This window comes from Geotrypetes seraphini, chromosome 1 (assembly GCF_902459505.1).
Source record: "Geotrypetes seraphini chromosome 1, aGeoSer1.1, whole genome shotgun sequence".
NCBI lineage: Eukaryota > Metazoa > Chordata > Amphibia > Gymnophiona > Dermophiidae > Geotrypetes > Geotrypetes seraphini.
Genome location: NC_047084.1, coordinates 357,328,701 through 357,341,314, shown reverse-complemented (window position 1 = coordinate 357,341,314; position 12,614 = coordinate 357,328,701). Strand labels below are relative to the sequence as shown.

Here is a 12,614-nt window from a genome sequence, read left to right as displayed (position 1 = left end):
TTACCTTTATTGGACTGTCATTATTTATAGTTCACTATTTTTCTATTAAACAAAACAAATCCCTTTTTCGATGACTTATTTTCCAAAATCTGTTGGTTAAATTTTAATTTAAAAAAAAACCCAAAACTCTCCATCAAAAGTAAAACATCAGATAAAGACACTGGAATTTTATCCATCCAGGAAGGATAGGAGATAAGCCCGATGTCTCTGTTTAACCAGAAAGTGACTGAAAGAGAGTGGAAGAATATACTGCTTTGTATGTGTGGGTTTTTTTTTTTTTTTTTTTTTGGGGGGGGGGGGGGGTTCCTGCACAGTCCATAATTCGGATTCTTCACAGACGTACACATTTGTTTAACAAGCAACAAATTAATTTTCAGAATTCACTAGTAGCCATATGGCGCTTCATTAATAGCCCTCCAAAGGATCTATTCATTTTCTGTCTGCATTCATTAGATTTATTTTTGCCATACCGACCGAGAGAATTTATCAAAGAAGACAAATCCCGCGTTTGAAACAAAATGTCTGAGTCTCTCTTTCTTTTTATCTAATGGACTCCTTTCTTTTTGTTTGCCAGCTATTTCCACAAAACACGTAGCCACAAATAGTAAAACATCAACAACAAAAAAAAATCTTTTTTAACAGTGGAGCTGTGTTAGACCCGCTAAGTACGCAAATTTGAGGTCCCTCCTTCCCTTCTCACCGTGCGTATTAGCCTATCCAAATTCAAAGTGCCAGATTGGACTATGATGTCATAATTGGTCTCATCCTATAGGCTATTTTAGCCCCTCCCCTTGTGCCTGAGGTCTGCCCCCTGGAAGTTCTCGCTCCTGTCCTATAGCCCTAAAGGATGTAGCGAATGATGAAAATGTTTTATTACCTCTGAGCGCTTCATCTGAGCTGTCAGAAGAAGGGTAAACGAATATAACGTTAAGGGCAAAGATATAAAATAATTATAAAAATAAAATAGCTAAAGGGAAGGAGTAAAAGGAATTGTAAAGTGAGAAGAGAAGCAACTGCTATGAAACCGCTGCAAAACTGAGAGAAAGCAAAGGAGAAAACTGAAATTACAAGCAAGGCTCTACTGAAGCAGGACCCTGGCAGCGGAGGGGGAGGCGAAAAGGGCGATCCCGAGAAACCCATGAGGTTGGATTCCTGCACCTCGTTGCTGCGGCTCCTCTGCCAGCGGGGACCGAAGGCAAGAGCTGCTGGCGACCCTCGCGCGATCTCCCAGGCCGTGGCAGAGGCACCTGCCAGCCCCCGTCTTTCCTCCCCGTTCCTCCAGGCTGGAAGAGCACGCAGCGAGACCGCAAGCCCCGAGGCGGGCAAAGAGACAGCGGAATGAAGCCCTGACGCCACGTGAACCCCCCCTACGCGCGAGACATCAGCGTCCTGCGATGACCGCCCACGCCCTTTTCCGCTGTGAACTCTGACTTTTCCTTCGCTTATCTCCTGCTTGCAACGAGGTTTTCACTTTTTGGGGACTTACTTTGTCTTCTTTATTTTGCTGTCAATCGCATTTTTTTTAAAAGAAATAGTGAACCCCATCAACAGTCCTTGGTTGCCCACCCGAAAAGGAAGAAGAAACAAGAATTTGCCTGGCAGGGACTTCTTTGATTCTTGCCTCTGGTCTGGACAGCCCTGCCCACTGTCCCTCTCCCCCCTCTCTCGATCCATTGCCACCACTTGTTTCTTCGCCCCACTCGTTCTGGCGGTGGTGCCCTGGCCTGGGGATGTTAGCGGTGGGGCCCATGGACGGCAGCCGGCAGAGCGCCTTTCTCCTCAGCAGCCCCCCTTTGGCCGCCCTGCACAGCATGGCCGAGATGAAGACCCCCCTGTACCCGGCTTACGCCTTGCCCTGCCCGCCTCCCTCCTCTTCCTCCTGTTCCTCCTCCTCCTCTTCCTCGCCCTCCCCGCCCCTGGGCTCCCCCAAGCACCCCGCAGGGCCCTCCCCAGCGTCCGCCGGCTCTCTGCCTCCCCTCGGGAGCCCCCTCGCTCAGCACTCGGCCGCCACCCCCCACGGCATCAACGACATCCTGAGCAGACCGTCCCTGGCCTGCCTGGCGCCCCCAGCCCCCGCTCCCAACGCCGCTTCCTCCTCCTCCGCCCCGAGCGGGGGTCTCCTTGCCGGCCTGCCCCGCTTCGGCAGCCTCAGCCCGCCTCCCCCTCCCCCCGGCCTCTACTTCAGCCCCAGCGCCGCCGCCGCCCTGGCCGTGGCCCGCTACCCCAAGCCCTTGGCCGAGCTGCCCGGCAGAACGCCCATCTTCTGGCCCGGCATGATCCAGAGTCCGCCCTGGAGGGACGCCCGACTCGCCTGCGGACCCCGTAAGTACCGCCCCTTCTCTACAAGCCCGCCTCCGCTCGCTTTGCACCATGAAAAATGCTCCGGCTCTGCTGATTTCCGGGCTTCTGTTGCAGGGGAAGTAGAAAAGCTTTAAACTTTTGCAGAGGCGACCAGCTCTGCTCGACCCGTTTGTAAGCGGGCAATTTTCAGAAGTAGGAAAGGACTGCTTCTTATCATTGCGCCCCAAATTTATGAAGCAAAAATAATAATAAAAAAAAAAAATTGCTGCCTTCAAGAAATGTACCTTGCTTTTTATATGGAGTTAGTTTTCGGGGGAGGGGGGTACAAGATGCTTGCAGAAATTCCTTAATGATTTAGAATGGGTGTTCAAGGACAGAGAGGCCAGAAGTAATTCTGGGCCCCGTGGCTAATTACCAAAGTGGGTAGGGTCCTTGCAATCTTTATTTATTTGAAAGTTAAAAAAAAACAACAACCCTGCTGCATGTAATTTCACGGTGGCCTTTTGTAAAATTCAGCAAGAATTGAAAGGGTATCACTTAGTAACATATCTAAAAGCTGCAGAATTATGATCGGAATGGTAGAATGTCAGTTTAGGTCCTAGTATTTTATATTGGGTTTCATTGTAGCTGCTGTTTGTTGTATTCATAAGCATTTACCATTTCGTGTTCTAATTGTATTAATCATTTTGCTCCAAATCATCTTGTTTTTATATGCAGCTTTTTAACTGTTTAGTTTTTTTTAAAAAGATAGGGATGTAGTTTTAAAAAAGCAGCGGGTTTCCTCTACTTTTTGAGGAAGGAGGAAACATAAAAGCAAACGTTTTGGGGGGATTTTTTTTAAGAGAATTGAGGGGGAAGGGCTTAAAAGCTTGTTTCTTATTCCTGTCTTATTTTATTTATAACACACTCTTGCATTTCGTTTTGAACCTACAATATAGTTTATTCAGAAAAACTGATCCTATAATTGACAAAATGTTTTCTGCGATTTGGTACCCATAAATAATTTCTTTGGAAATAGATACGTAGGGCTTTACATGTTAACAGGTGAAATTTCCGTTGATATTTCATTCATTGATGTTCTTTTACTGTGTGCTTTGTGATTTATGGGGTTAACCCTTTATCAGCCAGACCTGCTTCTGCTGAGGGGCTGCTGAAAAGTTCTCAGCCCATCTAAGAAGAGAATGATGTGGAGTCATGAAACTTAACAAGCTACTCTTCACTTTTCCTGACACTTTTCGTTTCTTTGAAATGAAACGAAAAGTGTCATGAAAAGCGTGGAATAACTTGTAAGTTTTATGATTCTTCTTGGTTGGGCTGAGAACTTTTTAAGGGCCCCTCGCATAGCAGATTAAATAGAAATTCTGTGCCTTTAATGTAAATAAATGTATTTTCAGGAGTGCTTTGATATAGTTATTGCTCTTTAGTATTGGTTACCCATCTCACTATTACTAATATATATATATATATATATATATATATATATATATATACACACACACACACACTTTATTTATAATTCCCGTTGATCCCAGCTTATCCAGTTTTACTTCCCCTTTTACTCTAAAATTTTTTATCGCACACCGACACACATATTTAATCACTTAAATAGAAAGTAATAGTGAAATGGGTAACTGATAAACTAGAACCCATACTAAGAGCAATAACTATATCAAAGCATTCTTAAAATACATATAGAAAGTACCTTAACTTTTATGTTTCGTCTACCAAGTTTCAAAAATGTCTTTAGATCGGCATGGGAAGGGATCATCACTTCCAGAAATTCATTCATTAAGGAAGGCAATTTTTATTTACAAACATTTTTCAGAAAAAAAAGTTGCATTTATAAATATATGTATTTCACGGCTCTTAAAAACAACACAATACAACTAATTTTTTTTGCTATGTGCATTTTAGATCAAGGTTCGGTTTTACTTGACAAAGATGGCAAGAGGAAGCATACAAGACCCACTTTCTCTGGGCAACAGATATTCGCTTTGGAAAAGACATTTGAACAAACGAAATACTTAGCAGGACCCGAGAGGGCCAGGCTGGCTTATTCACTGGGGATGACAGAGAGTCAAGTCAAGGTGAGGAGATAAGTATGTCAAACATTAGATAAGAGACTCAGACCTAGGCGCTATTAAAACTGGGAAGGATAAGTGTATAGGAATAAATTGCCCTTGCAGCTAAAGAATGTAAAACGAAAACCAAGCTGATTTATTTATTTGTCTCAGTATACACCGTTACCACTTCCAAGGAAATCCTTACAAATGTGTTGCCACACACGCTTATATGATCCCATGTAGTAAGGCTGTGTGAAACGACCTTGCCAATTATTAAATAACCCTGTGCAAACATGATCTTGAATTGGCTTTCACTTCTGCTGATATTGTTGTTAAGCAAAAGGAGAGTGAGTAATTTGAAATAATGTAAATATTAGTAAATTAATATGATAATGTGAACTTTCTATGCATGTACTAATATTTTAATATTAGACAAATTTTTTTTTTTTGACTTGAGGAGAGCGGTATATAACATCAAGTTGGTATTTTGAAAGCAACCTTAAGTTGTAATAGTTATTTTTGATGAAATTGTGGACAAAATAACGATCTAATATGTTCTAATAATGTTAGAAAGTTAGATTTCATTGAAAAATCAAAGGAAGCACGGTCGAGGGATATGTGACTAAAATAAGGGTGAGGTTGTCAAAGGACATATGTGCTTATATAAATTGGTAGGGAAGCTAATGCGCATCTGCGATTGATTTTCGGCATGAGCTGCTTATGTAAGAAAGAAACCCATCCCTTTAGGGTCTCAAAGTCCCTCCTTGAGGGCCGCAATCCATTTGGGTTTTCAGGATTTCCCCAATGAATATGCATGAGATCTATGTGCATGCACTGCTTTCAATGCATATTCGTTAGCGAAATCCTGAAAGCCCGACTGGATTGCGGCCCTCAAGGAGGGACTTTGAGATCCCTGATTTGTTAGACAGATACTGATAGATAACAGTGAATCAGGAGGAGTGTTACCGCATTAAGCAATGTGCAGGTTCCCGTTCTAATTGAGCAGCCTCTTATTGTATGCTAAATTAAACCAATAGATTTGTCCTTATAAATATATGGTAAATCTGTGTGATTCAGAGTCAGACAGGGAGAGTTTTTGAAAGCCAATTTACTGATCAAACGGATGTACATTTAACAATTAGTTCTTAAATAAGGACACGTTTTAGTAACGTTTCTTTAAAAGCATAGTTCTCCAAGAGGGGCCGCTGAAAACTTCTCAGCCCAAGCAACAAAGTTGTGGCAGTCTCCATCGAGGGCTATACATCAGTCCAGTGATTTTTTTCCACTTTTTTTCCCATCGGAAAAATATGGAACCAAAAAAAGGAAAATAGCTGGACTAAGGGCTCCTTTTACGTTTTAGCGCTCGCTAACCCCCCGCGCTACACGAAAAATACTAATGTAAGGTCTAGGGAGGCATTAGCGTGTAGCGCGTGCTAAAACCGCTAGCGCACCTTCGTAAAAGGAGCCCTAAGTGTATAGCCATCGATGGAGGCTTCCTCAACTTTGTTGGTTGGGCTGAGAACTTTTCAGCAGCCTCTGGCATTTCTACAGTACAGCCAGCATAGGTCTGTTGTTCCTTTGGTTGCTGGCTTACAATTGAGCTTAGTTTTTGCGGGTTAGCTATTCAGTGCTCCTAAACGCTGTCAAATCAGATTCAGATTGGGGACCGTCTGATTTAATCTCAGAATTCATCATTTATGTTACGCACTGAGTATTGCAGGGGAGTAGCTTCCAATGTTTTTAAAATGGCAATTTCATTATAGAGCCTATTTCTTTCTTTGTATGATTTTCCAGCCATTAACTGGAGTAATCTGAAAGACCTGAAACAAATTATTTAGAAAACAAAAGGCTGGGAGAGGGATATGTGTCAAAAAAACAAATGCAGATGGTTTTGAAAGACTTAATATAAAGAAAATATGCAACAGGAAAAAAAGGCAAAAGGTGAACAAAAAGGTGTTTAATTATTGTAAATACTTTTAATAATATTTCTGCTATATTTCTCTATATAAGTTTAGGACTGTCTTTAGGCTAGCTATTAGAATTATCCACCACAATGGGAATTAGGACGATCAGTACGATGAAGTTAAAGTAAATAATAATCATAATAATAATTTCTGGTTTTATCACTACTACTACCACCACCAGCATTAACAAATTTGTTATTGTTTATGCAGGTTTGGTTTCAGAATCGGAGAACCAAGTGGAGGAAAAAACATGCGGCCGAAATGGCCACAGCCAAGAAAAAACAGGATTCGGAGACCGAAAGACTGAAGGGGGCCTCGGAGAACGAGGAGGAGGACGACGACTATAATAAACCCCTAGACCCCAACTCTGATGACGAGAAGATCACTCAATTGCTACAGAAACACAAGTCCAGTGGTAGCCTACACCTGCACACGTCAGAGAACGAAAGCTCCTCTTAGAGCAGGCCGTCACGCAGGACTGAGGTAGAACTGAGGCGTGGGGGTGGGGGAGCTGAGGAACATAAGAATAGCCTTACTGGGTCAGACCAATGGTCCATCAAGCCCAGTAGCCCGTTCTCACGGTGGCCAATCCAGGTCACTAGTACCTTGCTCTTCTGTGGCCCTATTCCTCACGCCTCCATTCTGAGCGGACCCCTGTTATTATCTGAGATGTATATATATTTTTCTAAACTGTACAATCTACTGGAGGAAAAAACAAAACTGAACGAGAGACTACTAAGTAGCTGGAGGGCCGGAATACCCTCGACTCCCAGATCCTGCACTTTGTACAGTAGTAAAAGCTAGTGGTGGACTGAAGTGAAGGTGGGTTTTCAGCCCTGCGCTTAACTGTAGTGGGGAAGCCCAGGCGACTCCTGACAGTATGCTGGCACGAGTGAACCTTTTAAACATTGCCCTGGGGAATCGCCCTTATGGACTACAAGAGACAAAACTCAGGCTCCCCTGTTTATGAGGCCCCGTTCAGCTATTGCTCTAACTCCTGATTCTCCTACAAGTGCGCTAATAACAGCAGAGTAAAAAGAACTATAAGGGGCTCTTCCTGATTTCCCTCCTTCGGATGTTTTCCTAGATTCGTGAACTTTCGAGCTCCTCGCTCTTCTGGGAAGCTGCATTTAGGGGGAAATAGTTGACCACTTTGTCGAAGATCTGGGCCTACCCTGTAAGAAGACGGAGCCTCATTTGTGAGGCCCACCGTCCACCAACAAGTACTGGACTCAAGCAAGCTGTTGAGGGCTCTTGTAAATAAATCGTGAGTCACAATGACAAGAAGTTACTTTACTGTGAATATTTAAAGCTAAAATACCATTTTTTTTTTAAATAGAAGGGGAAGGTGAAGGTCTTCCCTTTGAGGGAAAAAAACTGTTTATTGTGCGCCTTCCTCACTCTTCTTCTGATGCTTTCTAGAATATTAATGCTGAGATCCTTCAGCTTGTAGCTGATTTTCTTTAGATTTTTCTCACCGGGTATTTTCTTTTGCCTATTTGATTGCAGCCCACAAATGGTAAGGAATATTACAACCCGGCTTTGCTTGCCTCTTTTGTTTTCAGATTGCACACACGTTTAATCATTATTTATTATTAATTTTAAAATATTTTTTTTTTGGGGGGGAAACAGTTGTTTTAATTTAATCCATTTCCAGTAATATGTCCCTTGAAGTAGATGTGGGAACTGTTAACAACCACTTGCAAGTCAATATAAAAGCCAATTAGATGTTGGATTAAATTTGAAATGTTTTCGTATCAATAATGAATATTATAGAATATGTAAATTGTCTTCTTTTTTTAATCTAATAGCAGCAACATATTAGCATCTTAACATTTATTAATTTATATAAAATATTTCGCTTTATAAATGGAGAAACAAAAATCTTTGCAGGCCCAATGAAATATAATGCACTTTCTGTTTCAAAAGCTGAATCAGTGGAAAAAATGTTTAAAGATGTCTGTTACCTGAAATAAAAGGCACAGCTGAACTGGTCCCATCAGGGATGGAGTAATAAAACTGACCCAATGAAACCTATATGTTTTAAGTTCATTTGTTCAGTCTCCTGGAGATATATATTGGTTCCAGTGGCCTATACCCACTGTTCTGTTCCTCTGGGCTGCCCAAGTGTCTGCATTCAAGAACATACCAGAAATATTTAATAAGCTACCTCATTCTTTAGAATGCTGGATATAGGCTTACTGCTATAATGTGTGTATTTATTTATTTTTTTAAATTTGCCACCTACTTAACACCTAAGTGGTTTACACAAATACATTCATGTTAAGTTAAAAAACATACTCATAGCACAAACTCAAAACCACAAAATAAAACAGAAACCATGCTCTGTATACAATATTCTCTGCTCTCAAACATAACAGCATTGATCTATTCTAGATAGCAATTCGAGAAAAAAAGTCAGCACAAAAAAATGTGTGTGTAATTTAGAACGTTTTATCTTGAGTGACCATGTAGCTCTGTTTACAATTCTGAGAAAGCATTTCTTCCTACTGTTGAAATTCCAACTTGTGCTTGCAAAAGACGCCTCCGCCAATGGGGGTTTTCTTTTTATTGTACATAAATACCTTGAAAAACCACAAGAAAATCCCAGGTGGTTAAGGTAAGTCCTTGCGCAGCAGGAAACGAGTTGGGGCAGGCCCACAATTTGAATGGCTTTCCTATAACACAGAAATACAGTAGTCCCCATTAGCTAATTTATTTAACTAATAGTTGAGCCTATATATGATCAGAACATCCTTTAGTTTATAAACTGATTCAGCCATGCAGGCATTTTTAAGCCAAGGTCACTTATACTGGCTTGCTTCTTCCTTCTTTTTTTTTTTTTGGCTAAGCAAGAGATTCCAATAATTTTTGGGGGAAAACAGCTTGTTTATTTTTGAACTTTGGATAAGTCTTTAAATAGTAAGATACATTTTAAAATATTCATTTTTGACTAATGCTCTTATTCTAGTTTCCGAAACAAAAAGAATATGGGTTATGTTTTAATTTGTGCAAAACTAATTACAGTTCCATGTCACTGGGGAATGACGCTGTTGCTCAGGAACAATTGTTTCATATCAACAGGTTCATGGCTTATCAAGAGACGTGAAAAGGGCCTTATAGTTTTTCGATCAGTTCTCCTTTTAGTTAATAGGGACTGGATACGAGACAAAAATTGCCAGATGTTATAGGGTTGCAGGGCTCTGAGTTGTAAGTGCTGCTCCTTTTCGTGCTGTTTTTTGTGCCTGAGGCTGGCTGGTGATTTAGTTAACACAATTTAACACACTGCTCATGGACATTTTCCAATCTGAAGGCCTGTTTCTTCAAAGCACACGGATCTTTTTCCTTTTCGTCCGGCAACACCGCTCTAAAATCAGCTTGCATGGAAAAAATATGCAAATATGGCTTTTAAACAAAGCACTGGCTACTTAATAAACTTTTTTTTTTTTTTTTGTAACAAGGCCGTTCCGTTATCAGATTTGGAGTGGTCTCAAATAAGACAATGATTTTAGCAGAGAAAGGGCACTGTTGATTTTGTAAATAACCTGCTTGAACCCCTTCTACTGTCAAAAATTCTCATCAATTTCTATAGAGATAACCAATCTGCTGTGAGTGTTGTGGACATAATGGAAATGTTGGTTGAATAACACATCCCAGTTGTATTCAATTGTAGCATCATTATTATTCAGGGTTTTTTTGTTTGGTTGGGTTTTGTTGGTTTTTTTTGCATCCTTTACAGTAGAAGTTATCACGCAAGTAATGTACCGAATTGATAACTTAACTTTGCTCAGCTTAGTACCCTTATGAATGCATCTGAAGGTGTAAAGTGGGTTTGGGTTAGTTTGACTTGAGGTCGTGCAGAATTCTTTAGCTTATCTTTTTGAACTGAGGATCCCGATTGGATTCATGTTGTCCTCGTCCTATTCACGATCAATGGCTCACGCTGTCTTGCGCGAGGTTGGATGAGTTTCTACTTTTTTTTTTCCAGTTGACTGCAGCGCTGACTGAAGTTTTCCAGTTCATTTACTTCTACGAGGAGACGCAGCTGGCCACCAGTTGCAGTTGGCACCATGAAACTAGACATAGGAGAAATAATGCCCAGCCCTCAGTCTTTTGTGAGCTGAAGGGGGGGGGGGGGGAGTTGCTTCTGTTGTTGTTTTGTTTCAATCGTATTTGTAAAATAACAAATTACCAGAATGGTCTTTTCTTTTAAAATAAAATATTGTTTTGGGAGGGCGCAACCATCTATCAATTTCACTTGAACTTTTATAAATAAAAAGAACGGACCACCCCATTCGCAACATTTTTTTTTTTTCTGTTGTAGAAATATCTTTAAATGTCATTGACTTTATAAAGTTTAACGCGTAGGCTTTTTTTTTTTTTTTTAAACAGGGCTGCTTGCAGTAGTCAACCAAGATATCAAGACTGAATTAAAAACAAAACAAGAATACTTCGAATTGTTTTTTTTGGGGGGGGGGTTTCCACCTTGACAAGCAGACTAAAGGATCACTAGAATAAACGCAGACGGTGTATTTATTTTGGTTAAAGCACATCTGAACCTGAATGGAACTACGAGGGGATCGTGTCTGTCTTCCAAATGTTTTCTTCCCTTAAGCACAGAATGGGGGGAAACAGTTGGAAAATGAGGCGCCTTCGTTCTGGTAAGGCAACCCCCCTTCAGAATTAAAGTTGGTGGTTATAAGACCCTCATTTCCATGAGAAGGAAGGGCTGCGTTGTCACAGGATTCTTTAAGACTAAAGATCTTTCACTTGAATCTAGAAGATGTCTGTAACAATTTTATTTGATCGCGCCCTGTTCCTTGTAACATCCACTGGCTGGATACTACTTCTGACAAGCTTATAGTGTTCATCCGAAAGCCTATGTAGATGAGTACATTAAAACAGTATCAACTCTGGGTGGAGGATCAGCAGGGCCCTGTCCATTGACTTTATCATCAGCACGCATTGTAAAAGGCTGATATTCCATTTGGGAATGGGCAGGCACTTGGCATTTTAAAGAGACAGTAACTTCTTTGTTGACCCTTCACAATGAAGCAGTATAATCACAGCTCAGCTAAGTGGTTGATTTCATCTTATTCCCCCCCCCCCCCCCCCACACACACACTTCAGGCTAATCCAAGCTGCTTTTGTGCCTTTTGATTTAATTTTGAACCTTTTAGGAGTAGTTCCATTTTCTCATGGGAGGAGGGGGTGGGGGGGCTAGCTGGCTAATAGATAAAGCAATAAGATTTAATTTAGTTATTTATTTACCGTTTCCTATTAGCGAAATTTATATTCTCCGGGTAGCAGATTTCAGCTAGTTACAGAACAGAGAAAAAGTAAAACCGCACACTTGTTTCCCTTGTCTAATAACAAAAGATTCCAGACCTTCCTGTTTAAGGTTACTAGTTAAGATAACTTTTTTTTTTTTTGCACGGTTTCATTCCGTTATTGTATCCTTTGAGACTTTCACACATTGTTGGTTTGGATTCTACATTCCAAATTCAAGCTCTAGGTTCCAATACCGTCCCTGCTCTAGAAAGCTTAAGATTTATTGTTATCCGAGGCAATGAGGATGAGATGACTTAGCTAATGGCACAAGGAATCTCAGTGGAGAGGTAGGATTTGAACCCTTGCTTCTCTGCTTCTTTAACTGCTAGCCTTCTCGGGTGGAACTAGAGAATGGTTTCAGTGGATTTGTATTCTGCTACCCTGATTGTCAATAGCAGTTTGATACAATCAGATGAATTTAACATACCCCATGTACAACCCAACTGCACCAAATCTTTGCACCTTGAACCTTAATCCAAGACTCACCATGGAGACTTTGAATAGAAAAATGAAAGCGTTTTCAGATTAAAGATTAATTGTATTTCTTTTTATGGTTGCATAACGACTGTATAACAGATTAGCTCCTACTTTATATTTGGAGAAACTCACCTTTAATGTTCTTGTGCATTTTTGTAAACATTTTTTTTTAAAATGTATTGTGACCTACACCATTCCAGTGTAAAATAATACAATGAAACCGCATACAATTTTCAGTGTTTGGTGGCACTGATTCACTCCCTAACAACAGGACAGAGGGAATCAGAAGCGCTCAATTCTTGGGGTCCATTGTGCTTTTTTTTTTCCTACTGACTCCCCCAGAGACATTAAGGAGAAAGAGAGGTAGACGGGGGAAGACTGTGCACAGAAGTCAGTGCATTGTCAATACATTCGTACTACCCCTAACATGCAAATCACTTTGCAATTGAAAATCGGTTTGAAAGTCTTTGGATGAAGA

The 12,614-nt window shown here is 40.8% G+C and overlaps 1 protein-coding gene across 2 annotated transcripts; it reads left to right on the top strand.

Annotated features, from left to right (window-relative positions):
• The first annotated feature begins 920 nt into the window (after positions 1-920).
• NKX6-1 (NK6 homeobox 1) lies at positions 921-8,361 on the top strand. 2 transcript variants are annotated; one of them, XM_033914592.1, is made up of 3 exons: positions 921-2,322; positions 4,216-4,388; positions 6,539-8,361. In XM_033914592.1, exons 1-3 carry the CDS (start codon positions 1,731-1,733, stop codon positions 6,785-6,787), a joined length of 1,014 nt encoding a protein of 337 aa, XP_033770483.1. In that variant the 5' UTR covers positions 921-1,730; the 3' UTR covers positions 6,788-8,361. The 2 variants fall into 2 exon arrangements, with proteins under 2 accessions (XP_033770483.1, XP_033770491.1); XM_033914600.1 differs by lacking the exon at positions 921-2,322 and adding an exon at positions 3,321-3,345.
• The last annotated feature ends 4,253 nt before the right edge of the window (positions 8,362-12,614 follow it).

What these genes read in the sequence shown, in the direction of transcription:
- NKX6-1 (XM_033914592.1), top strand. Translation starts at nt 1,731, where the DNA reads ATGTTAGCGGTGGGGCCCATGGACGGCAGCCGGCAGAGCGCCTTTCTC. An exon ending in CCGACTCGCCTGCGGACCCC is followed by an intron (nt 2,323 to 4,215) that starts GTAAGTACCGCC and finishes TGTGCATTTTAG; the next exon opens with ATCAAGGTTCGGTTTTACTT. An exon ending in TGACAGAGAGTCAAGTCAAG is followed by an intron (nt 4,389 to 6,538) that starts GTGAGGAGATAA and finishes TTGTTTATGCAG; the next exon opens with GTTTGGTTTCAGAATCGGAG.